Below are 27,072 nucleotides of genomic sequence, written 5' to 3' on the forward strand. Positions count from 1 at the left end.
AATACATTAACTACTAACACCATTTTATATTTTATAATCGCAATTATATTTGAATCTATAATGCCTTGTAAGCGCGAGGATAAACTGCTTAACCGTTACGTTAGAGGTGAAAAGTCTCTAAATTATCCCGTAATTGGTTTTAGTGGGTGAATTATTATATAATATACTCTACAATATATAATTAATATGAGTGAAATTCTACTGTGTCATAAAAAAAAAAAGGAAAATTTTAATCTATAATATTAGCTAGCTCCATGAATTATGATTATCGCATCTTTATAACTAAATTTAAAGTAAACTCAAGTTTTTAGTCCGAACTTCGAAACATTTAACAGAGGAGTCAAACTGAAACCAGCATATATGTTTATAAGCCATGTGGAACAAGTTCCGGACTCTCTTTCTTTATAAAAAAATTAGCAGCGGAATCTGTCGGTAAGGTAGAGTAGCTTCCCAGCTAAAAGTTGGTGGCTGACTAAATAAACAGCCACATTTCTCTGACCTTTACTCTGTCTCTAAGTTCTAATCCTTTTACTTTTTCTCATCATTCCCTTTCCCACCTTCATCATTTCAGAATTCACAACCTTCATCATTTCAGTTTCAGCCGAAACCTTCTTCTTTTATAGCTGATCCTCTAAAACAGTAATAAAAAACACTTCCTAGCTTCATTGTTCTTCAATGGCGGGTGTTCAACCATCAGAGGTCCACATAAGGATCAATTCCAAGCGTCACAGCAGAAGGATGATACACCCAGTTGAGATAGACCCACCTCCACCTCCACTTCCACCATCATCAGCATCAGCAACAGCAAGCCCTGTTGTTTACCAAGAAGTCAAGCATTTCAAGAAATGGGTGCCTTGGATGATACCTGCGTTTGTGATTGCCAATACAATCATGTTCTTCATCACCATGTACGTCAACAACTGCCCCAAGAACTCTGTCTCTTGCATTGCTACCTTCTTGGGTCGCCTCTCCTTCCAACCCTTCAAGGAGAACCCTCTTCTTGGTCCTTCCTCTTCTACGTAAGCTCTTTTCTTATTTCTTTGCACAACCAATTTGACTGCGACTTCTAGCACTTTTTTTTTTCCTGCTAAGTTATTGTATAATTAATAAGTAACTTTTGCATGTTTGTGGGTTTAGGCTAGAAAAGATGGGGGCTTTGGATGTGAATAAAGTGGTACACGGCCACCAGGGGTGGCGCCTCATCACTTGCAATTGGTTACATGCTGGGCTTTTCCATATTTTGGCAAACATGTTGAGTCTTTTAGTTATTGGAATTCGGCTTGAGCGTGAATTTGGCTTTGGTATGTATCTTTAAAAATCAAATTTTCATTTTTATTTGTTTGTATATTATAGAATAATTCAGTCCTCAATATTCTGAATATGTGCTAAATGATCTGAAACATCAGCATCGCTTTTTTGGATTCAGTTCAATACTCTTAGTGCTTATAAGCTGAACATTTACCTTGTTGCTTATTACTCTCTAAATTGAAGCCTTTAGGTTTGCTTCCAGATAATCAACCTCAGAAAAAGACATTTGACTTCATCAATTTGAGAGAGGTCCTAAATATGTCTAGTGTAATTTCCAATCAACCAGCTCCAAAGGTTCATAATTGATTGAAAAGTATATCCAAATCACTGAGATACACTGAATAAGCAACTATATAATCTATCACAACCATAAAGCCTTGCAGCAGCATATTAACAAACTATAATGCACAAGCAACATGGATTGGATTTTTTTCTCTCTTTATTTTTGTTTTTGTTGGAAAAATAAACTTGATTACCTTCAGCAACTAAGAAGAATTACAAATATAAATATAAATAGTGAAGTATAGGTTTGGGTATTAAGTGATCACATCTTTGATTGTTGGTCATCCAATTGATGTGTGTAGCTCAAGGCTGGTAATGTCTATAAATTTTTCATCAGTTCTAACTTGGTTGGTGAATAATCAAGGGTTACAGTCTTTCTCAGTTCTGATTGATCTGCGAATCATAATTAAACTTCATGATTTCACATGCATTGCATAAGCCATGTGCCAATTATGTGTTATTGCAGGTTTGTATTCAGAGAGTTTAGCTCACAGTACTTGCCTAACGCTTGTATGGTTATATTACAGTACGAATTGGGTTGCTATATGCAATCTCTGGATTGGGGGGGAGTGTGTTATCTGCACTTTTCATCCAGACAAATATCTCTGTTGGTGCTTCTGGCGCAGTTTTTGGCTTATTAGGAGGAATGCTTTCTGAACTCATAACTAATTGGACATTGTATGCTAATAAGGTATTTATCAAAATTCTTTTACTTGATTATGGACTTCTAGAGTAATTGTGACATTCTTGTTATTAATTTTGTGCAAATGTCCAGTTTGCAGCATTATTGACCCTTGTGATCATCGTTGTGGTAAACTTGGCAGTGGGAATCCTCCCACACGTGGACAATTTTGCTCATATTGGAGGATTTTTTCTGGTTTTCTTCTTGGGTTTGTGTTTCTGATACGCCCGCAATTTGGATGGGTTAGCCAAAGATATGCTCCTGCTGCTTCAAATAAACCTAAATTCAAGATGTACCAGTGCATATTGTGGGTTATTTCTCTAGTCCTTTTAATTGTTGGGTAAGCCCTGATGTCAATTTCTCCTTTTTCAGCAGTTATTGTTTTACTAAATTGCACATGGAAAAATATATGAGAAGAATACAAGGAAACAACCCCCCCCCCCCCCCCCCTTTTCTGGGGGTTGAGGGAGGGTATAGATATAAAAATAGAAGCAGATAATGGTTCTGTTGAAAAGTAGAAAACACTGAAAGCTCTGCTGATGATACTTCTGTAAAAATGTTTGTGGGTCTTCTTCTTTCCGTTATGAATTATTTCTAGTGACTTTTGATCTTCATGCCATGGGAAATTTAAATTCTGTTTAACTTGAGAGTTTATTCTTAATTACTATTTTTGACAGGTTTACTGTTGGCATGGTTTTGCTCCTCCGGGGAGTTGATGCAAATGATCATTGTTCTTGGTGTCATTATTTGTCTTGTGTCCCCACTTCAAAATGGAGCTGCAACACGCAGCCTGTATCTTGCTCGGTAACTATGCTAACACCAATTTTGTTCTTCTTTGTGTATATGTCTAAATATTTAAACTGGGATGAACAAATGGGAAATGTACATGACATGTACTAACCATTTTCTTTTTTTAGAACACTCCGTTGAAAATTTCTCAAACTCCAATTTTTCTTGGTTACCTAATTGAGTTTCTTGGGTGTTGAAGTGTTATTATTATTATTATTATTAAAGAAGAACTTTAGTTTTTCTTGTCTTTAAACGAGTTAAAATAGGAGGATAATATATAGGCACTATTGTAAATGTTTCGATGGCTTCGAACTAAGTGGGGTTTTAGCTTGAGGTGGTCCTGTCTGATGGTGAACAATGTGGTAGTTCTTTAAGATGCTTGCATTGAACATACTTATTTAAAAAAAAAAAAAAAAATTCTTGCATTGTACTTACCCATAGTGTGGCAGAGGTGGAAAATGCTTACTACCTTTTGGGTTTGAAACTTGAAAGATATCGGTATGTGTGTGTTTTGATTTCACACTAGTGGAAGTGTATTTTATACAACCATTTGATTTATCCAAACTTGAATTAACTATGCTTCCTATTGAAAAATTAGAGAAAAATAAAAAGTAAGAATTGTTGAAACACAAGTTCAAAATAATCTGTATTTCTTAAATTTTGTGCAACATGGTTTAAGCCAATGCATATTTTGACATGTATGGAACTTAGGACTAAGAATAAGAAGAGTCTCTGTTAAGTCCACTCTAATAGGGGAAAGGTTTGGAGGTTTGCTTGCTTGTCTTAGTTACTTATATGAGTTTTCTTGGCGAGAAAAAAAAAAAGTTCATTCATTGTTAAAAAAGGTTCATTTGATGTAAAAAGAGAGTAATGTTGTCTTCATTTTCCATCAAGAAACGTATTCCTTGTCCACAAAGAATAGATATTGAAATCTTATATGTAGGTAGCACTAAAATGGGTTTTGGACTTTGGAGTGTAGCTTTGATGTGTGTGTGTGTGAGTTTGAAGACAATGTTTTGTCTAGTAAGATAGTTAGAAGATAATCTTTGTTTAGTTTGTCTTATGTGTTAGTGTGAGAGTACCTATGGCCTGTGGGTGTTTTGGGGATTTGTATAGTTAGATGACAGAGTTAGAAGTCAAATGTTTCATCTAGTAAGATAGTCAGAGGGCTAAACTTTGCCTAGTTTGTCTTGTGCTTTAGCGTGAGAGCACTGGTGGTTTGTGGGTGTGTTGGAGATTTGGATAGTTAGAAGAAAGAGTTAACAAGAAAAAATTTGTCTAATAAGATATTTTTGAAGACCAAACTTTTTCTAGTTTGCCTTGTGTGTGGTGTGTTAGTGTTAGAGCACTTAAAGCTGTGGGTGTATTGAGGAATTTATTTTAGATTAGTTTATGTAAGAATTTGTGAGTGTGTTGTAATCCTTGTCTTAGATAGTGGATTTTTTTTTTTGTTAGTGTTGTCCAAACCACATTAAATTTTGTGTCATGTGTTGATTTCTTCCAACAGTTTCTCTGTTAGTTTGATTGCGTTTATTTATATCATCTAGCTGTGCATGATGTTACTGGAATATCTTATTATATGCAGACAACCCAGACAGGCAACCAGTACAGCATCACTTGCTCAACCAATGGTAAATCCGGTACATATATATTGTCAAACGCAACCGATTCTCAAATCCAAGGGCTATGCCTTCAGCTTTGCAGTTGATTTAAAGTTGGCAAGAGCACCTAGATGCATAAATTTCTTATTGCAGGCATTTTGAATTGATATTCTGTTAATACCTCTCAGCTGTTACGTGTGTTTATCTCCTTGTATTAAATTGTCCTGTACATTGCCATTACTATGGATGTTATATTTGAATTATTGTTTTAATTTAATTTAATTTTTGGTAAGTGAAGATTAGAGATTGAATTTGCTCCCATTTGGACAATGTAAAAAAAAAAAAGAAAAAAAAAAGACGTTTTGTAGTGGATGACAGGTACACACGTAGAAAAAAGTTCCAATATGTTTTTTTTTTTTTTTTTAGAGAATCAAAGTTCCGTAAGCTGTTTGACTAAGCTTCATGGCAACTGGCAAGCAGGACCTTGAGTGTGTAACAAAATAGGAATTTCCCACCTTTTGATATGCCATGTGATGTATGTTGGCGAACTCCTTTATATTATTTGTTTAATCCGAAGGCTGAATTGAAAAATCGGAGAGCATTCCCATTTGGAGAAAAGTATGGTTTAAAAGTCAAATACTTTGGCCTTTGATACACCCACTTAAATATATGTTTTCAGTTTTTAAACAACATTATGGATCCGTTTGGATTGAACTTATTATTGCTGGAACTGAAAACTGAAAATACTGTAGTAAAATAATTTTTAAATGTGTAAATAGTACCGTGAGACTCATTTTTAATATTTTTTAATGCGTGAACAGTGCATGAACAATATTTTTTGTTTCTGTACAGTAAAATCCTGTGATTTTACTGTTCACTTGCCAGGAAAAAAAAAAAAAAAAAAGAGAAACGCAAAACACAAAACGTGGACTCAGCTTTCAGCTGAGTCCAAACACCCTCTATATGTATTTTCACTTTTTCATCTAAACGTATTTTTACATATATTTTCAAACAAGATTTCAATTTTTAAATACATGTACCAAACACCCCCTTTATTGGTTAAAGTCGTGGAGTAGGTTCTCTACTTCACCTATTTTTAGCTAAACAGTAGCCCTTTGTCCACACTATTGTTTTCTTCTTCTTCTAGAAACTTTTATTTTTTCTTTTCATTAGGCTACCTAATCGTGATGGATGATCCGCTTTTTCTAAATAAATTCCTCCCCATTCATTGTATTTTGAGACGCAAGGAGAGGTTTCACTAGACCAATTGGTTACTTAAGTCAATGCACAAAATGGAACATTATCTTTTCAATTTCACTTAAAATGAAAGAGATTTTATTTCACGATTAAAATTTTATTTTATAGATTTGAATTATTTTCTAGATTTGATGGTGTATAGAGTGTCATGTCATTTAAAATTTACAATAATGTGACACTGAATACACTTTTAGATTTATAATATTGAATTTGAATTATGAAATTAATCGGCTTAAAATGGAGAAAATCTTAATATCTTGAAGCACCTTTTCATAATATGCCTATAAATTCAAAAGAGTTCAGCTATTAGGAGTCCTAATTTTTTATTTTATTTTATTTTTTTGTTATAGAACCAAAATTCTAGTTAATTTATACAGATTGAGGTTTTGTGCAATATGATAACATCTAAGGGCTAAGATTCAAAGTTAAAAAGTTAGTGTTTTCTCTTTAACCCTAGGATCAAATTCTTTAAAACTTTTAAAACTTATCTAAGAGCTGACTAAACACTGTAGCAGAAAGAGATGAGGGATCAAGAGATCAAAGAGAGCTTGATACGGAGGATGAAGAGATCAAAGAAATTCACCGAGAGATCGAAGGAATGAGTCCTTCTTTAGTTGAAGCTAAGAAATCTAAAGGAGGAGCCCTTCTTCAAATGCTAGAGCTAGAGACAGAGATGAGATTTTTTATTTTGTGTGTGGGATGAGCAAGGCAAAAGTTTTATGAGGTGAGTAGTGTCTTTGTGTAGAATAATGAGACTTAATTGAATTTTCAGCAACTCACAAAGAGCCGTTGGGGCTCTTAAATATGGTCAGACTTGAGAGAGTCATTGAGAGGAGTCATGAGAGTGGGTTCTAGTGGTTTGATTTTTATTTTTTTCATAAGACTATTACTATAACTCAATTCTTACAACCTAAAAACTTACAAAATTTGTTTTCAGTTTCCACAACTTTAACTTAGTTTTTTTAGTAATGAGTTATGAGAATTGAGAACAAAAACTAAACCAAATAAGCAAACTTGAGGTTAGGCTCACAAAATTTGAGAATTGAGTGATGGAAATGAGTACACCAAACACAGCCTAATTTTTTTACTTTGAACCTCAATCCTTCGTTTATACTTTATACACAGAGAGTGCGGGGCCCAATTAAATAATGCAGTACAACGACAGAGCCATGAGCCCAAATACAGTGCCAAGTTAAGCCCATAATCAAAGCCCACTGGACTCTCTTCACGGCGGTAGAAATCAAATACAAGACTTCAACGAGGGCATTTCAGTAACAACATCATCTACAAAAATCTCCAACACTACAGCTTTATCGTCAACAAGCAGCGAAAAACACTTCCTCTCATTTCTCTCACTCTCTCAAACTGTAAGAACAGAAAACTTCCTTGCTCGCGTACTCAATAGGTTTCGATTTTCTCAATCTTCTATGAACCAAAAGGACTAAAAGCTTAACTTACATTACTCAATGATGGCGGTTAGAGCCGTTAACAGCTGCTCCATCTTTCGCTCCGCTTCGCCTCCTCCTTTCTCCGCGGCGGTTCGGTGCCGATTGTACCATTACAGGAACTTGCAGTTTCGCCGATACTCCAAATTAGGGTTTCGGTTCCATGCATTCCGGTCCGGGCAGAAGCTTTTCGGCCATGGCGGTTTTCGGAGCTGTTCGGTTCACAGTCTCGTCGATAGCGTCATGGAAGAGCTCGAATTCATGCGCAAAAGGAAGAGAGTTTACGCTGCCTCCAAGTAGGTTTTTTATAACTAAACCCTCTTGCTTAATTGTAATTACGTTGTATATGGAATTTTGATTACGAACTGTTTGGTTTCTGAGAAATTGTAGGAAATTAAGAGGAAAATGTTTCTAATAAATTTTATTTGCTTTATTTTCAGAGCATTTACTTGAGAAAATCATATAGAAGGAATTTTATCTTTGCTATTTATAATTATTTAGTTACTAGGTTGCGCACTGAAACATTCAACAATAGTGGTGATGAGTTGTCTTATGTGACTGAGGTGAAGCTCCGAGTAGCAAAATTAGAAACTAATTTGGATTTTGATTGTGCTGCGTCTTTAATATAATACATATGATTATGCAGAATGGGATTAACAAGCAGTGGAGAGCTTCTTGAAGACAAGCTTGCGAACCGAGTGCTAGAGAAAGGGTTGCTGTTGGAGTTCAAGAAGGATTCTGATAGGGTCTTATTGGCAGTTGCTCAGAAACCGGATGGCAAAAAGAACTGGATGGTGTCCGATCAGGTTCTAGTAGAAACAACTAAATGCGGCATGTTGAATAGGTTGCTAGGTGTTGTAACTCATTGTTTATTCAATCAATCAAATGCATCAGAATAAGTAAGCTTTTTATTAGCCTAACAAATTTTTTTTTTTTTTTGGTGGGGGTTTTCCCATACAGCACTTCTGGAGTTTGCTTGGGTTGAACTTCTTGAAAACAATAAGTCAGTGACAACCGAAGAATTAGCAGAGGTATTAAATTTTTATTTAGGGATCCAATTTCTAAACCATTGCTCTACAATGACCATTGATTATACTGCAGATGATTTTTGGTAGTGCAGAGCCCCTTGAAAGCTATTGTGCCCACCTTTTGCTATCAAAAGATGAAACATATTTCAGCGTGCTGGAGACAAAAGGTTCACGTGCTATATATGGACCTCGACCTACTGTGCAGGTACACATTATATTTGGTTTTGACAGTGTTCTCTATCTGTGGACTTTCTTAATTGAATAATTTGGCTTAACTGTCAGAATAATTTTCATGGCCATGGTTTGGAAATTTTATTTAATATATTTGCTAATGCACAGGTATCTTTGAAAATCAGTGTAGTTTGTGTGTGACATTAACAACTACCCTTTATTTTGAATGATCTTTCTGTTAGATGTTTTGAGATTGTTTAGGATTTGTTGTATTTTGGTTTGGTAGTTTTAATTGCTTTGAAGAATGGAATAGATCAAAGCAAGAAACTTCACTGGAGGATATCACAGCTCCTAAGTGGAGGTTTTTCAATAGGTGTTAGGAGGGATGATTGATAAACCATCAGGCCAGTTTTGAAAAGCCACCAATCAAGGATCTTAATTGTGAGTGCATAACAAGGCTGTATCTTGTGCACATTGATGGTGGTCATGCTCTACATAATTTTTGGTAATTGTTGTCGTGGTCAATGTCATCTTGCAAAAGTGAAATAAATTGGTTACAATAGTGTATGACTGGAATTACATTCCAACCCCCCCTTTTTTCTGTGCCACTTCTCAAGGTTGCTCCCTGCCGAGCAGCTGGACATATTCCCTTTTTTTTTTGATAAATAACGTAAGAATATTATTAATAAAAGAAAGATTGCCAAACCGAGTACATTGGGAATGTACTATGGGGGCACAAATCAAGAAACAAAAGAACAACAGTCAAGAAACAAAGAAAAAGAATAACAAGAAAAATGAGAAAAACCACACTCCATTCAAAAAGAGTGTGTAAGAAGAAAGACTTAATCTCTAGCAAAGAGCGTTCACAACCCTCAAAACTTCTAGCATTCCTTTCACGCCAAATGCACCAAATCAAGCAGTGAGGCACTAGTCTCCAAACATCAATATGACGATGTCGCACAAACTTTCCTTGCCAAGCCTCAAACAACTCAAGAACAGTACGAGGCATAACACATTGAATACCAAACAAGCAGAAGACCATGGACCACAAATCCCAAGCTATAGAGCAATGAAGTAAAAGATGATCCACCGACTCCCCACACCTCTTACACATATAGCACCAGTCAAGTACCATCACTCGTCTTTTACGAAGATTATCTGTTGTTAAGATCTTACCTAAGGAAGCAGACCAAGAAAAGAAAGCCATCCTTGGAGGAACCTTCGATTGCCATATCATTCTCCATGAGCTGGACATATTCTGTGTCACTGGCAGATTAGGAAGACTTAATTTTCTGAATGTGATTATCTTAGCCTAAGAGGTGTTCAGCTTGGCCACCCTTATATAGAATTGCCTATTGGTGGGCCTGGGAGTGGATGAGAATTGGTTCAACTAAAAGTATAAAACAGAACAATTTGTACATGAGACAATTGTTAAGATTTTAGTTTGATTAGTGTCTGTCAGCCAATCTAAATATACTGAATCATATTAAATTTTAAGATCATACTACATGTTCAAATTTAAATTAAGCGTACTGGGTTTGATTTTGGCTACCTGAAACCAGCTCATCTAAATGGACGTCTAGCTGATCTTGATTAACTCAGATTTTTTGGGGTGGTTGGAAAATACATAATTGGACTTGCTAAGAAAAGTGGGCAACCTACTAAGTAGCAAGTATTATCAAGTTTTAATCCCGATTACGGCTAATTTAATTTTAGGCTAATCTAACAATTAAGTCCAATTATGTGAGTGATTAACCAATTAACTTAAGCATGGATAAAAGCATATAAAAACACAATTGAAAAGCCACACACACAATCAAAACTCAGCCACTACACATGAATGTGTTATTGAAGAGGAAAACCCGGGCAGAAAAACCTCCTTGCAGCCTCACCACCGAAAATAATCTACTAGAATAGATAGTTGCAGTACAATTTACTAACAAAACCCTCTAAGTAATGTAGGAATGATGTACTCAAGCCCTCCAAGCTCTTGCTAGCAATTGACTCCACGAGTCCTTTCTCTACTCTAGCTCCGGACTAATGCTTCCCAAAGCTTCAAACAACATAAATTCTCTAAAGGATAATTTATGTGTGAAGGATTCAATCTCCTCTCATGGATTTGGCAATTTTGAGAGGAAGAGGATAGAGTGAAAACTATGGATTTAGCTCTTGGAGGTACGGGTTTTCTCTAGATCTTCAGGTGGGAATTAGGTTTACAAATTTGTGGGACTTGGGCTTAAATAAATAGGCAAAGGGGCTGGTACAGCAGGGAATTTTGTAACTGAATTCCCTACTGTGCTGAAGAGTTTGTAGAACGAATAGGAGGTGAGCTGGGTACGCACTCACTGACCAGCTGCTTTCAAATTTGATTTCGGTACCATCAACACTTCATTCCATTGCAGTTCGTAGGGATGAAAAACACTTAAGCCAACTTTCTCTTTTGCACTTGTACAATTTCAAACCACAAAATTACATAGAAACAATGAAATTTGAAACCCAAAAATACAAACAAATTTGTCATGGAATTAGCCAGCCTACACTATAATGCTTAACACTTGCCAACTTTCAAGTTGAAAATATTTCTCCCTTATCCTGTTTAACTGATGTTCTTCTCTGTCTTCTGCTTTTCATCGTGGTCTTTACTATTATACATTGTACTGAAACCAAGTCTATATTTAATTAATTTTTTTTTTTTTTTTGGCGGGGGTTTTCCCATTGGCAGAATGGTGTCACGTCCTCCATTAAACCTCAACAAATTACATATATTGTTCCAGGCATTGAGAATTTTGATCATACTGGGATTTCAGATTTTATTCAGAAAGCGCAGGATAACTTGGTTGGTTCTTGCTTGTGGAATAATTCTATCAAATTTGTCATTTTCTATTGGGTGGTTTTTGTAAAAGATAAAAGTCAGTACTTACTGATTTGATGCAGGATCCAGCACTTCTGGAGTTTGCTTGGGTTGAACTTCTTGAAAACAATAAGTCAGTGACAACCGAAGAATTAGCAGAGGTATTAAATTTTTATTTAGGGATCCAATTTCTAAACCATTGCTCTACAATGACCATTGATTATACTGCAGATGATTTTTGGTAGTGCAGAGCCCCTTGAAAGCTATTGTGCCCACCTTTTGCTATCAAAAGATGAAACATATTTCAGCGTGCTGGAGACAAAAGGTTCACGTGCTATATATGGACCTCGACCTACTGTGCAGGTACACATTATATTTGGTTTTGACAGTGTTCTCTATCTGTGGACTTTCTTAATTGAATAATTTGGCTTAACTGTCAGAATAATTTTCATGGCCATGGTTTGGAAATTTTATTTAATATATTTGCTAATGCACAGGTATCTTTGAAAATCAGTGTAGTTTGTGTGACATTAACAACTACCCTTTATTTTGAATGATCTTTCTGTTAGATGTTTTGAGATTGTTTAGGATTTGTTGTATTTTGGTTTGGTAATTTTAATTGCTTTGAAGAATGGAATAGATCAAAGCAAGAAACTTCACTGGAGGATATCACAACTCCGAAGTGGAGGTTTTTCAATAGGTGTTAGGAGGGGTGATTGATAAACCATCTGGTCAGTTTTGAAAAGCCACCAATCAAGGATCTTAATTGTGAGTGCATAACAAGGCTGTATCTTGTGCACATTGATGGTGGTCATGCTCTACATAATTTTTGGTAATTGTTGTCGTGGTCAATGTCATCTTGCAAAAGTGAAATAAATTGGTTACAATAGTGTATGACTGGAATTACATTCCAACCCCCCCTTTTTTCTGTGCCACTTCTCAAGGTTGCTCCCTGCTGAGCAGCTGGACATATTCCGTGTCACTGGCAGATTAGGAAGACTTAATTTTCTGAATGTGATTATCTTAGCCTAAGAGGTGTTCAGCTTGGCCACCCTTATATAGAATTTCCTATTGGTGGGCCTGGGAGTGGATGAGAATTGGTTCAACTAAAAGTCTAAAACAGAACAATTTGTACATGAGACAATTGTTAGGATTTTAGTTTGATTAGTGTCTGTCAGCCAATCTAAATATACTGAATCATATTAAATTTTAAGATCATACTACATGTTCAAATTTAAATTAAGCGTACTGGGTTTGATTTTGGCTACCTGAAACCAGCTCATCTAAATGGACGCCTAGCTGATCTTGATTAACTCAGATTTTTTGGGGTGGTTGGAAAATACATAATTGGACTTGCTAAGAAAAGTGGGCAACCTACTAAGTAGCAAGTATTATCAAGTTTCAATCCCAATTACGGCTAATTTAATTTTTGGCTAATCTAACAATTAAGTTCAATTATGTGAGTGATTAACCAATTAACTTAAGCATGGATAAAAGCATATAAAAACACAATTGAAAACCCACACACACAATCAAAACTCAGCCACTACACATGAATGTGTTATTGAAGAGGAAAACCTGAGAACCGGGCAGAAAGACCTCTTTGCAGCCTCACCACCGAAAATAATCTACTAGAATAGATAGTTGCAGTACAATTTACTAACAAAACCCTCTAAGTAATGTAGGAAAGATGTACTCAAGCCCTCCAAGCTCTTGCTAGCAATTGACTCCACGAGTCCTTTCTCCACTCTAGCTCCGGACCAATGCTTCCCAAAGCTTCAAACAACATAAATTCTCTAAAGGATAATTTATGTGTGAAGGATTCAATCTCCTCTCATGGATTTGGCAATTTTGAGAGGAAGAGGATAGAGTGAAAACTATGGATTTAGCTCTTGGAGGATTTAGCTCTTGGAGGTACGGGTTTTCTCTAGATCTTCAGGTGGGAATTAGGTTTACAAATTTGTGGGAATTGGGGCTTAAATAAATAGGCAAAGGGGCTGGTACAGCAGGGAATTTTGTAACTGAATTCCCTACTGTGCTGAAGAGTTTGTAGAACAAATAGGAGGTGAGCTGGGTACGCACTCACTGACCAGCTGCTTTCAAATTTGATTTCCGTACCATCATCACTTCATTCCATTGCAGTTCGTAGGGATGAAAAACACTTAAGCCAACTTTCTCTTTTGCACTTGTACAATTTCAAACCACAAAATTACATAGAAACAATGAAATTTGAAACCCAAAAATACAAACAAATTTGTCATGGAATTAGCCAGCCTACACTATAATGCTTAACACTTGCCAACTTTCAAGTTGAAAATATTTCTCCCTTATCCTGTTTAACTGATGTTCTTCTCTGTCTTCTGCTTTTCATCGTGGTCTTTACTATTATACATTGTACTGAAACCAAGTCTATATTTAATTAGTGATGCTTCACTCTGTGTAATATCTTTTGTTTTATAAATTCTGTAATGATATTTTGACATGTATCAGAAATTGTGGAACTTTAATTAGTTAGCAGAGTAATACATTATACAATGCTTGGTTGCCTCCTTTTAATTCAATAGTTCTAATAACATGGAATCCCATTTGTTTGAAAAACTAGGTACAAGAACTTTTACGCTGGAAGCTTGCAAAGGAGGCGGCTGAGCAAGAACTTCAGGAGTTTATACAATTACTGAAATCTGCTAAGAATATGCCTTCAAAAGCTAAACCCCGCAAATCTTCTTGGTTGGCTGAAGAGAAAATTAGACACAAAATTGAATCTCTTGAATCTTATGCCATTGATGCCTGCAAAAATGATGACCAAAAGAAGACAGCCGGGATGGTAACTTTTCTAAGTTTGTTGAGTTTGTTTTAGTTTGACATGTAAATTTACATTTCTTCTATACTAAAATATATGGCTGATCAAGATGAGTTTTCTATTGATCTAGAAGGTTTTAGTTGGAAGCAATGATCTTATGATGGTGTTTCTTAGGTGTTGATTTTTTTATCCTTTTTTTACTTAAAATATAAAATAAAAAATGTTTCTGACCCATGTATATCCACTGCATACCCAATTTGTTAATTATTTTTGGTCCAACTTGTATTTTTTTTTTTTTTTCATTTCAGATCCTTAAGGCAATGGGACTGGTGAAAACAGCATCATCAGCTGTAAATCTCCTCATAGATATCGGTTATTTTCCCGTACATGTCAATCTTGAGCTCTTAAAGTTAAATATTCCTACTGATCATTCAGATGAGATAATAGTGGCTGCTGAAAGTCTTCTGTCCAAGTCATCTGATCCAGATGAGGTAGGCCTGCGTACTGGACTGGAAATAATTTTAAAATATTAGAGAAAATTTCATTTTAAACCTTATAATTCAGGGGGGGTTTCTTTAGCTAATTGTTTTATTTTCTGTAGCTCTCTTTTCTTGTATTCCCCCATGTTCTTGATCTGAGCTTTTTCAATAAATTTAATATTTACTTATCAAAAAAAAAAAAAAATTAGGAAGGGTTCAGATGAAAACCTATAGTTTCACATGTTACAGATTAAACCCTATAGTTTAGGGAGTTTCTAATTAGACCTTATAGTTTCATAAGTTACAACTTAAACCCTAAACTTTTCAATTTGTTTCAATTCAAAACCTCTTGTCTCTCTCTATCGCTGACTGCAGGACTCAGGGTTTGAATTGAAACAGATTTAAAAGTTCAAGGTTTAATTTGAAACCCCCATTAAACTTTAGGGTTTAAAATCATTTTTGGTATGTCTACCTGTAATACAATCATTCTAGGAAAACCATGAGAAAAAACTTTCAGAATCCATTTTCTTACTCCCCAAATTGTTATGACTGTAGTTAGTCAATCCTTCTATGCAGTGAAGAGACTTTTCTGCTTGGTTTTTCCAAACTAAACCTTATGGGAAAAAGCTCAAGGATTGGTTGAAACATGAATTCTTTTATTAGACTTTCAGGGTCTCTTGTTGCTATGCTTATTTGATGTTCCTGGTCTTTAGATTTACAGAAAAGATCTCACTCATTTGAAGGTTTATGCCATTGATGTTGATGAGGCCGACGAGGTAATTCACATTTTGACTGCTTTCTGTGAAGTAGCATCAAAATACAGCGTCTAAATGCTAACCAAACAGTTTTATGTAGCTTGATGATGCCCTGAGTGCAACAAGGTTGCAAGATGGCCGGATTAAAGTTTGGATACATGTTGCAGATGCAGCTAGATTTGTACAACCTGGGAGCATGGTAGACAGGTAGGTTTTGAGATATTATTAGAGATATTAGTTATTATTGTGCTATACTTGTATTTGATAATAGATTTGTAGGGAGGCAATGAGAAGAGGAACTTCTATATTCTTGCCAACTGCCACTTATCCTATGTTTCCGGAGAACCTTGCCATGAAAGGAATGAGTTTGAAACAAGGAGAGATCTGCAATGCTGTTACGGCATCTGTTGTGCTGCGTTCTGATGGCAGGTAAACTGATAGTTTATTGTCTTGTTTTCTTTAGAAATTATTGTAATCAGATGATATATTAGTATGTTAATTGAACTTTTGAAGATATGGACCCACTTGTGTGTATCTGTATGCCATAAAATCCCATGCAGAAATATGCTATGCTGAGTTTTTAAGGGGGATGTGTTCTGGAACATGAACAAGCCATATGTTTGACATAGTATCTGAAATGAGTTTTTTTATTTTTTGATAAGTAATGATACCTATTCATGGAATACTTCTGCTCACGATGATGAGTACACTGTAACCTTAAAGATTTATAAAAGAATTATGCACAAAAATAAGTGATTCTGTGAAATCTAGACGGGAGTAGCTATTTGTAAAACCCCACACACAAGACCAATCAAACAGAGTTTGAATCAGCAATGATTCCAACTCAGGCTTTGATCTTTTTGTTTCTTAAAAAATATGGCTATTTTGTGTCTTCCATAGTAGCCATATCAAACATGACAAGACAAAGTTCTAAATATCAGATGAGTGTTTTGTGAGCCAATTCCTCCTCCTGTACAAGAGATTAGCTACCCTCCTTGATAAGACCCATTAAATCCCAAAAGATCTAAATACATAAGCAACATCACAATGGATCTACAGATGATCTACCTTCTCCCCACTACACTGATACATGCAACTCTAGCTGACTATGGAGAAACATCTCTTGATCATATTATCACATATAATAATCTTCCCCCAGGTTTCTGTCCAAAAAAATAATGAGACCCTTTTAGGGGCCTTAACACTCCAAGCACTCTTCCAATAGAAAGTAGTTGGTGTACATTGGATAGCCTCATAATAGGAGCAAACATTAAGGCTCCACTTCCTTTCGATCTCCATCTCAATTTATCACGCCTCTTTTCCTAGGGATATTGGAGTATATAAGATTTAGGGAAGAGACTTAACTGACTCTAATTCCCAATCATGAAAATCTCTTATGAAACCTCATATTCGAGATTTTCCCTTCCCTGTCTAATTGGCTATCCATGTCAGAATGGACTGAAGCATTCTTACCAATTGAGCAAGCGTAAAGGTCAGGGTACAACTAATTTAAAGAATGACACCCACCCCATGTATTATGCCCAAACCTTACTCGTGTGTGTCCCCCACCTCAATATCCACATATTGACAGAAACTGTCTCACCCTGCCCTAGTATTCCTTCAAAGGCAACGCCCATGAGTTAAGAAGAGTTAATTATGTTTGTGATGTTATTTATTCCATAGTTACTGGAAATTGTTAAAACTAAGGCAATTTAGGAATTCAGAAGATCACCTTGGCACTAGATTTCTTTGATGAAACCTGTGTTTAAATTGCTCTTTGGAACACTAAAGTTAAGTGCTATTGGGATGTCTGAATACGATGTTAAGAGTTTTTAGGTTAGCCTGATATGTGGTGCAGTTAAACAAATTTAGAGTATGTTTGGCCAACACAATTATTCAATTTTCTTATTATCATTACCATCAATTTATATTACTGATGCGGGAGGCACAAAAAGATTGTCATGTTCTGCATCACTTACACTTTTTGAAACTGTACATATACACGGGATTTACAAGCTTCTTTATTTATTTTTCTTTTTTCATTGTTTTTTATATGACGTCTATTTGATGCCCTAGATGCTTTTGTAGCATTGCAGAATTCTCAGTGGACAACTCAGTCATCAAACCCACCTATATGCTGACATACGAGAGTGCATCTGAACTACTTCATTTGAACCTGGAAGAGGAGACTGAACTGAAAATTCTATCTGAGGCAGCGACTTTACGGTTACAATGGCGGCAACAACAGGTTTTACTAAGAATAATCAACTCTAAAGAATCCAGAGTTCTTTAATTTATCAAAAAAGAGAATCTAGAGTTCTTTGAAGTCCTAATAAATCTGTTGGTGGTTCCAAATATCCATAGCCATAGACCTTGAGGAGGCATGTTATGGTTGGTATGAATTAAATTCATGTAGAATCCAAAGATGTTCATGAATGATCAAAAGAAAAGGGTAAATTACATTTTAAACACTATATTTTAAGGGTGGTTTCAAATTAAACCCTATAGTTCCAAAAATTTTAAATTGAACCCTAAAGTTTAAAACTATTATAAACTAGTCGATTACCTATGCGATGCACATAAAATTTTAACATAATATGATTTTGTTTATCTATTATTTATTATATAAATATGAAATTCAATAATTATGATAGTCATTAATAGATATTTTTTTATGATTGTGTTTTTACGTAGAATTATATATTCTAGCATTGGACATTTATTATAATTGTGTTTGTATATGAAACTATATATGCTATCATTTAAAGAAAATATAATGTGCTAAGATTCTAATGGAGGGTTTAAATATAGAATAGGATTTAAATTTTATTAAAAATATATATTAGAATAATGACATGTAAATTTGTAAGGCTCAAAAGCTTATGCTATAGGGAATTAATGGAGATATAGGGAATTTCAGATTGTTATTCTTTAGGAGTAGTTTTGATACACTTCCTCTGTATTAAAACCCTCTCCACTTTTGAGTAAGGATTTATTTTTTTTAAAGACATTTTATGCATTTTCAGGGTGCAGTTGACACAGCCACGTTAGAAGCACGCATCAAGGTGGCTAACCCAGAGGATCCAGAGCCTGTTATTAATCTCTATGTTGAAAACCAAGCAGACCCTGCCATGCGACTGGTCACTGAGATGATGCTACTCTGTGGGGAAGTTATAGCCACATATGGTTCTCGCAACAACATTTCTTTACCCTACAGGGGACAGCCCCAGTCAAATATTGATGTGTCTTTATTTCAACATCTTCCAGAAGGACCCATTAGGAGTTCTGCTATTGTTAAATTAATGCGTGCTGCTGAAATTGATTTCAGGAAGCCCATACGCCATGGGATTTTGGGACTCCCTGGTTATGTTCAGTTTACATCTCCTATTCGTAGATATATGGATCTCCTAGCTCATTATCAGGTTCATTTCTTTCATTCCTGTTGTTGCATATTAATTCCCTATATATGTGTATGTTTTTAACATTTTTATGTGTATGTAGGTCAAAGCATATCTTAGAGGTGAATCTCCTCCTTTCTCAGCTGGCCAGCTAGAAGGGATGGCATCAATTTTAAACATGCATTCTAGATTAGCAAAGAGGCTGTTCAGCAGCAGTCTTCGGTATTGGATCTTAGAATACCTAAGGAGTCAACCAAAAGAAAGAAAATATCGTGCCTTGATCCTTAAGTTTATTAAAGATCGGATTGCAGCCTTATTGTTAGTTGAGGTACGCTGTAATTAGCAATTTGTAATTTTATAATGCAGCAATCTGTCTCATAAATTATGTCAAGTAGTGCAAACTGTCCAGGATTTGTTGGAGATAGGGGTGTGCATGGGTCGGGTTGAGGAGTTTTTTTTACCCAACCGACCATGGTGGGTTAAAAAATCCAACCTAACCCAACTCATTACAAGGGTCCAGCCCAACCCACATGGATTGGGTTGGGTCGGGTTTGGACCCATGGGTTGGACAGATTTTTTTTTTTAATTACTATTATTATGATTAAATTGAAAATTAGAACAACACCACTACAAATAAGAACAAATTTATATCCAATTAATCATGAGCACAACACCAAACAAACACAAACTATATAAGGAAGAGGGGCAAAAAAGTAAATAAAAAATTGTATAATATATTTTTTTAAATTTAAATATATATTAAATATAGGTAGGTCGGAATGGGTTAGGCGGATTTGTAAATCTTATGACCTAAACCCAATCTGACTCACTTGAACCCAATTTGACTCACTGTTTAAAAAAATTTCATAACCCAACCCAACCTACCAACCCTTAAAAACCGACCCAACTTGGCAGGTTGGGTTGGATCGGGTCGGTTTTGGCGGGTTGGCAGTTCGCTGCACACCCCTAGTTGGAGAGATTGAATTGTAAGAGTATCGGCCATGGTAACACTTTGGTCATTGATGGAATAAAGATGTGCTAAGTTGATCTGAAGGTGGCATATATAAACAATATAAATGCCCTCCTATGGGCATGCTAGAGAAATAGGACTGAGGTTTACAAGTTGAAGCTGAGAAAGATATTTGGTGATGATGTGAAGTGTGAACAATAGAAATCTGCAAACAACTGTAGAGCAGTACTTCCTCCTACTAATACTAATTATATATATAATATGTATTATATAATTAATAAATTTTTTAAAATAACCAGCTCTTCCTATCCTATATAAAAGCCAATTAGTTCACACAAACTCTGGTAAATTACTATTGTTGTTTAGTTATTGATGTTGTTTACCCTTAAGGAATTACATCGATACTAATCTTTGGGTTTTTTTAATATATTAATATTTATATTTTTTTTCTACTCAATTTAATAATAATAAATAAATAAAATTTCAAACCCATGGGTTCAACCCGACCCATGTGGGTTGGGTTGGATTTATGTGATGGGTTGGGTTGGGTCGATTTTTTTTTTACCCACCATGGTGGGTCGGGTCAGAAAATTCTCTCAACCCGACCCATGCACACCCCTACGCATACCAACCTATAGAGTGATGGCATCTCAGAGTGTTAACTCCTAACTTTTTAATTGGGTCAATTTGGTCCATAATTTTTCAATTTCGGGTCAATTAGGTCCCTATAGTTATCACATTGGATGAAAAAACTAGATGTGTAAAATAGAGTAATAAAAAATAATTTTTTATGCAACATCAATTGTCAACTATATCACTATATCCGATTAAAAATAAATAAACCCCCTTTTTTTTTTTACACGGGAGATCAGAAATTTCAAACCAACAGAAGTAAACAAGTTGAAATTTTAGAGATAACCCAACTCTTATTTATTATTTTTTTTTTCTATTAATCGAAATTCAACATCCCAATCCAAAGCATAACCATCAAAAATAATAATAATAATCTGCAAAACCCAAGTTGTCAATTCACATAGACTTTGAAAACCCCTAAGAGCATTCACACCAGTGTATGTAAAATCATGTAAAATAGAAAAAGAAGCTGATTTTACACATTTTGGCTCAAAATTACATTGCATCAGTTCCTCTAAAAATGTCTAAAATCGTGTATAGATTAGTTTATTATTTTTTTTCGCTCCTTTTTTCTCTCTCTCTTCTCCGGGCTCAACAAACTCACCACTTCTCATCTTCTTCTTTTTCCTCCGATACACAGAAACACACTCACACACAAACACATCCACACACAGCTCAGCTCCGATCAACACAGATTCACTTGCTCAAAAAAAAAAAAAAAAAAAAACGAGATACACAAACACACCCACATACAAGCAAACCCACACAGACAAACAAGAAAGATACTGATCGGAGCTTGACTGGAACGATCGGAGCTCGTTGATGGAGCGGAGTGTAGATCGGAGATGTGGCGTTGGTGGATCGGAGCGGATTGGGTTGGATCGGAGCGAAGCTCCGTGGAGTGGAGCGGATCGGCGTGAAGCGGAGTGGAGTGTCCGAGCAAGCGAAGCTGATGTGAATGGAGCGTCGGAGTGGAGTGGAGCGTCGGAGCGAAGCGGAGGGGATCGGCGTTTTGTGATTTGGGAGGAAGGCCAGAGAGATGGAGAGAGGGAGAGAGAGACAGTGAGAGAGTGAGAATCAGAAAATGGGTTTATAGAGAGAGAGAGAGAGAAGAGAGAGGGCGCGTATTTAAGAGGGAGTTGGTTGGTGAGAAATAATAAAAAAATAGAGTGTAATGTATATTTTATTGGAATAACTTGTAAAATAAATGAATTGATGTAGGTGTTTTGTAAAAGTGAAGGTGTAAAATAGAAAAAAGTAGGTTTTTAGTGTAAAAATAGATGTGTAAAATACACATGCTGATGTGAATGCTCTAATGCATTTTATCAATTTACCAGTTGCCCCTGCCCTTGGTGTGAGCTTTAAATGTAATGGTAGAAATTGGGAAGGTAAAAATTTCATTTGTATTAAGCCAAAAAGAAGCAGAATATGCAACAAGAAGATAGGCCATCATACTATATGTAGCATTCATGAGGTGTATGGCTTTTGTCTCTGGCATATCTATCATAGTTTGTTGTTTATCCCTTCCCACCTCAACTATTTTTATAAAAAAAATATATTTTAATAATTTATTCTTTGATTTGAAAATCTAAAACCCTAGTGGTTTCCATCACTGCAGATTGTTGATTGCTTTCCTTGTGACTATATTGATTGAAGTGCTTAGTCGATGTTTAAATTTTTCAGGTGGATTTCAAGCTTCTGCATGGGTGTCTGTTGGAGCACAGATTGGAGATGAAGTAGAAGTTCGGGTGGATGAAGCTCATCCACGTGATGATTTTATTTCTCTTAAGGAGGTTATTTGAGGGCTAGAAAAGATTCTTTGGACTGGATCTTATCATCATAAAAGTATTTTCTCTGATATTGCTGTGGTTGTATTGGTTCCATTCACACCAATACTAAAGTTGGCCTTTCTTGTGATTTTGGGAGAATGGGAATTAACTAGCTTCAGATTCTTTGTTTGACAGAATGATTATCAAGGCATCATAGCTTGTGCAAATCTTTGAAAGTGATCAGAATCTCGTACTGCAAAACAGATACAAACATCACTTTTCAAGATGAATGTTTATGATAATCACCAACTGCAGAAGTGACTGCCAATGTTGCATTGCGTGACAAACATACACTGCTTCAAATTATTTTCTGCAGGAATAGCTTCAAAGCGTTGCTCCAATTCAAATTGACTAATGGCATTTGAGCTCTGGAGATTTTGGTCAATACACGTAAGATGGGTTGGTCATTCATTTTTCAGGGCCAGCATTTCTGTATGTTCATTATGTTCTTCAAAGTTGTTCCTATGAGGAGCATGACAAACTAAAGTCATGTATACCGTTATAGCAGATCTCTTTTTGTGTAAGTAATTTTTTTAACATGTGGTATAGTTTCCAGTCACACTCTTCCCTTTTAACCAAACAGCAGTGAAAGCAAAGATCTTTCAGTCACGAATTCATACAAATTACATTGTAGATGAACAGATTTGTACTAGTTAGCCAAATGAATAATTTTACTAGGAGAAGTAATAATGTTGTATCATGTGAAATTGTCAGTCACTTCGATCGAAGTTTTGCTGGCCTTCAGTGGAAGTTGTGGAATATGGTGAAAACTGTTCAGAGAAATCCATACAATATAAGCGAATATAATTGTAAAAGAAAAAGGGTNTCAGAAATTAATTTCTATTTAAAAAAACTAACAATTTTAAACAAGTGGCAGTTTTTAGTAGAATGGTGGACCACATCACTTGTCCACTATGTGGATCTTATAATTTCGTAGTACGAGAAATTATAGAGTCCTCTGGTGACCACGTTATTTGTTCACCATTTCACTAAAAAACTTCCACTTATTTAAAATTGCTGAATGAGAAATTAATTTATGTTTAAAAAATTTTTCTAACTAACATTTTTAAACAAATGACAATTTTAGTAGAATAGTGAACCACATCACTTGTCCACCATGTGGATCTTATAATTTCTCCTGTAGTACAAAGTCTAGCCTCTAAATCTTGGTAATGTTTTTTTTTTTTTTTTTGGGGGGGTCATATGCATTTTTATAATTCTGATCTACTCTCATAGATTATTGTCAACGTACATGTTTTGTCGCAATTTATATTAGTGATTTGTTCTGCCTTAGTTTTTATTTGATCAGCGTTCCTTTTTTTTTTTTTTTTATAATGAAAAAAAAATGCATAGAGGGTGGAGACTTGAGTTTGCGTCTTCTACCTGAACATAACTATAGTGACACTTTACCTGCTAGACCCAAGCCTGTGGAAGCAAGGGATCTGGATGAGCCATTATTATGCACTCAGCCCTATCCAAGACGCTAGTGAGCATGAGCCGAGAGCATGGAGTTTTAAATCCTTTCTTTTACACTTTTTTTTTAATATTTTTTTATATTTCTCTTTTGTTCACACATTTAGCTTAGAAAGTACTAAACTTTTACTATATTTGTTTGTATTGCTATGCCTAAGACTGTTTCTAGACCATTCCTTCCCTTTAAAAGAGATGGAACAGGCATGTTCCCACTAATTTGAAAATAAGATAGAATTGGATTTTGCAACTGAATGGTAGACGGTATCACAAAAAAAATTATGATTAAAACGTTCTACATCAAGGATTTTGGGCAATGTTTTTACATTTTAGAATCTGATTTTAGAATTTTATCTAACAGGTTCGCCTTTAAAGCTTGGTACGACTTTTTTTATTATTATTTAGTATCTGCTTTAGTTTTTTTTTTTTTTTTTTTTTATCTCTTTTGTTCCTGGTGCGGCTGGGCTTGTGATTATTTCTGATTTTCTTATGCGCAACCCTTCCTATTTGGAGCCTGCTACTAACCTTGATAGGTTTCGTGCCCGTTTGGTTGCACTTTCTAGAGGCAAAAGGTGTTTTTTAAAACTAAATAAATAAATCATGCGTTTGGTGAGACTATTAAAAGCTACTTTTTGTAAAACGCAACTTTTACAAATGTGAAGAAACTAAATTTTAACACAACAGACCGAAGTGGAGCTTTTGCAAAAGCCATTTCACGTTCATAAATATTAATGTTGAGAGTATGTCTTCAATTACCAAATTGCCCAAACATTTTATTACAAAGGAACCCAATAATGAAATTAGAACCAAAAAAACAAAAATCAATCTGACCCATTTCTACCTCATGTAGTTGGCAATGGGGAAGAGATCAAGCAATAGTAGGGAGGAAGACAGGCGGCGGTGAAGGCAAAGATCAAGCACCGATCTAACCCATTCCTCCCTTGGCGATTCCCCCCTCTATCTTCGTTTGATGAGAATCAAATGGTGTGGTGTGTGTGACCTTTAAGCTATTAGGAATTCAACCAAAATTCTAACCTATGAGAAACAAAAAATAAAGAAAACATACGTCAAAGAAAAACAATCACACGCACAAGACAGTATTTATGTGGTTCGGCAATTTGCCTACGTCCACAGAGTTATAGGGATTTCACTATTATCAGGGAAAAAATACAAAGTGCGGTTACAGTGTTTTTTTCTCTCTCTAAAAACACGACAACAGTAACAAACCCTAATTACAAAAGCGGCTTTTATATCCTACGCACAAGATTACAATGGGCTAGAAAACAAGCAAAAAAAAATTTTCTAGGGGCATTGCCCCCAGACCCCCAAGGAGGCTTGTCCATGGGCTACGACTTAGGACTGTCGGCCCAAGCCTCCACTCCATGGACTAAGCCTCAAAAAATCTCCCATTAAAAACCATACAACATTATTCAAATCGAGTCGGGTCGTCAACTAGATCAAACATAAACTAGGCTCCACAAAGCCCAACAAATCTCCCACTTGGAGACTAGTTCAATCACCAATATCAACCGCTATCCTCCAAAAGCAATCCCTCATCCCTACAACTCATCCTCTTGTCCTCAAGCTAGAAGGCCAACTGAAGCTGCACACAGCTTTAGCTTTTCAATAGTGACACCCTTAGTCAACATATCTGTCGGGTTATTAGATCCACATATCTTTTCAAGTATTACCAACTTATCTTCAACAAGGTACCGGATAAAATGGTATTTTGTCTGTATATGTTTCGATTTTGAATGAAAAGCCAAATTTTTAGCAAGAAAAATTGCACTCTAACTATCACTATGTAAAATGCTCATCTCCTGCTTCTTACCCAATTCATCTAAGAAACTATGTAGCCAAATCATCTCCTTTCCAACTTCAGTTGCTGTAATATACTCAGCTTCTGTGGTAGACAAAGTAACAATCTTTTGCAAATTTGAAGCCCATGATATAGCTGTACCACCCAGAGTAAATACAAACCTAGTAGTGTCTTTCTACTATCAACATCACCAGCAAAATCAGCATCTACATAACCTTGCAATTCCAAACTTGCACTTGTGAAGCAAAGACATGTATCTGATGAACCCTTTAGATATCTCAGAATCCACTTGACTGCATCCCAATACTGCTTTCCAGGCCTACTCATGAATCTGCTCATAACTCCCACTGCATGTGCAATATTTGGCCTTGTACACACCATAGCATACATCAAGCTGCTAATAGTTAAGGCATAGGGCACCTTGCTCATATGGTCCCTTTCTTCTTCTATCTTCGATAACTGTTCTTTACTTAATTTGAAATGACTACCCAAGGGTGTGCTCACTGGTTTAGTTTCATTCATGTTGAACCTGCTGATAATTTTCTTCACATACTCTGACTATGAAAGCTTCAATGTACCATTAGCCTTGTCTCTAATGATTCTCATACCAAGGATTTGTTTTGCAGCTCACAAATTCTTCATTGCAAACTGTTTTGACAATTACTTTTTTAGATTATTAATCTCCTCAATGCAAGACCTTGCAATAAGCATATCATCCACATACAATAGTAATATGATGTAAGAATTGTCAAAAAAACTTAACATAGCAACAGTGATTAGCTTCACATCTCTTGAACCCAATTCTATGCATAAAACTATCAAATTTCTTGTACCATTGTCTTGGAGCTTGTTTTATGCCATACAAGCTATTTTTCAGTTTGCAAACTAGATTCTCTTGTCCCTGAACAATGAACCCTTCTGGTTGAATCATGTAAAGGTCTTCCTCCAAGTCACCATGAAGAAATGTCGTCTTCACATCCAACTGCTCAAGATGTAAGTTTTCTGCAGCCACCATTTCCAACACCAGTCTAATTGTTGACATCTTCACAACTGGAGAAAATATCTCTGTGTAATCAATGCCTTCCTTCTGCTGGAACCCTTTAACAACTAATCTAGCCTTGTAACATTTGCTACCATCATGCTTATTCTTTATTCTATATACTCACTTGTTGTGCAAAGCCTTCTTTCCTACTGGCAATTCAATCAGTTCCTATGTCTGATTCCCCAACAAGGAATCCATCTCATCCTTCATGGCTGAGTCCCACTTACTTGAATTCTCATCTTGCAAGGCTTCATTATAACACTCTGCCTCACCACCATCAGTCAACAGGAGATAATTTAGAGTAGGTGAATAACGATGTGGAGCGCTAATGGTCCTGGAAGATCTACGGACTTTAGCTACAGGTGTACTTTGATCTACTTGTGAATCTATATTCTCCTTATCTTCTTCACCCTTTTTTTGGACAGTAATTTCAGTAAATCCATCTAAGTTGACAAATTTAGAT

The 27,072-nt window shown here is 35.7% G+C and overlaps 2 protein-coding genes across 2 annotated transcripts; both read left to right on the forward strand.

Moving 5' to 3' along the window:
- Nucleotides 1-565: 565 nt before the first annotated feature.
- LOC111983164 (RHOMBOID-like protein 4) lies at nucleotides 566-4,954 on the forward strand. The gene is given in 7 exon segments (XM_024014827.2): nucleotides 566-1,019; nucleotides 1,138-1,301; nucleotides 2,118-2,281; nucleotides 2,366-2,459; nucleotides 2,462-2,612; nucleotides 2,950-3,076; nucleotides 4,647-4,954. Coding segments are annotated over 7 exon segments (1,167 nt in total). The 5' UTR covers nucleotides 566-675; the 3' UTR covers nucleotides 4,770-4,954.
- Nucleotides 4,955-6,440: 1,486 nt separating this feature from the next.
- Nucleotides 6,441-22,963, forward strand: LOC111983167 (ribonuclease II, chloroplastic/mitochondrial). Its single transcript, XM_065777901.1, has 15 exons — nucleotides 6,441-6,643; nucleotides 7,045-7,660; nucleotides 8,011-8,170; nucleotides 11,286-11,399; nucleotides 11,498-11,575; nucleotides 11,646-11,777; nucleotides 14,017-14,238; nucleotides 14,523-14,705; nucleotides 15,407-15,469; nucleotides 15,549-15,655; nucleotides 15,728-15,877; nucleotides 17,537-17,696; nucleotides 18,475-18,870; nucleotides 18,950-19,181; nucleotides 22,133-22,963. Exons 2-15 carry the CDS (start codon nucleotides 7,386-7,388, stop codon nucleotides 22,249-22,251), a joined length of 2,391 nt encoding a protein of 796 aa, XP_065633973.1. The 5' UTR covers nucleotides 6,441-6,643; nucleotides 7,045-7,385; the 3' UTR covers nucleotides 22,252-22,963.
- The last annotated feature ends 4,109 nt before the right edge of the window (nucleotides 22,964-27,072 follow it).

Source organism: Quercus suber, unplaced genomic scaffold (assembly GCF_002906115.3).
Source record: "Quercus suber isolate HL8 unplaced genomic scaffold, Cork oak 2.0 scaffold_168, whole genome shotgun sequence".
Taxonomy (NCBI): Eukaryota; Viridiplantae; Streptophyta; class Magnoliopsida; order Fagales; family Fagaceae; genus Quercus; species Quercus suber.

Bases quoted from the DNA above. Each gene is read 5' to 3' on its own strand.
- LOC111983167 (XM_065777901.1), top strand. From the start codon at position 7,386: ATGATGGCGGTTAGAGCCGTTAACAGCTGCTCCATCTTTCGCTCCGCT. The intron at 7,661-8,010 runs GTAGGTTTTTTA...ATGATTATGCAG, and splicing joins AGAGTTTACGCTGCCTCCAA to AATGGGATTAACAAGCAGTG. The intron at 15,470-15,548 runs GTAATTCACATT...AGTTTTATGTAG, and splicing joins ATGTTGATGAGGCCGACGAG to CTTGATGATGCCCTGAGTGC.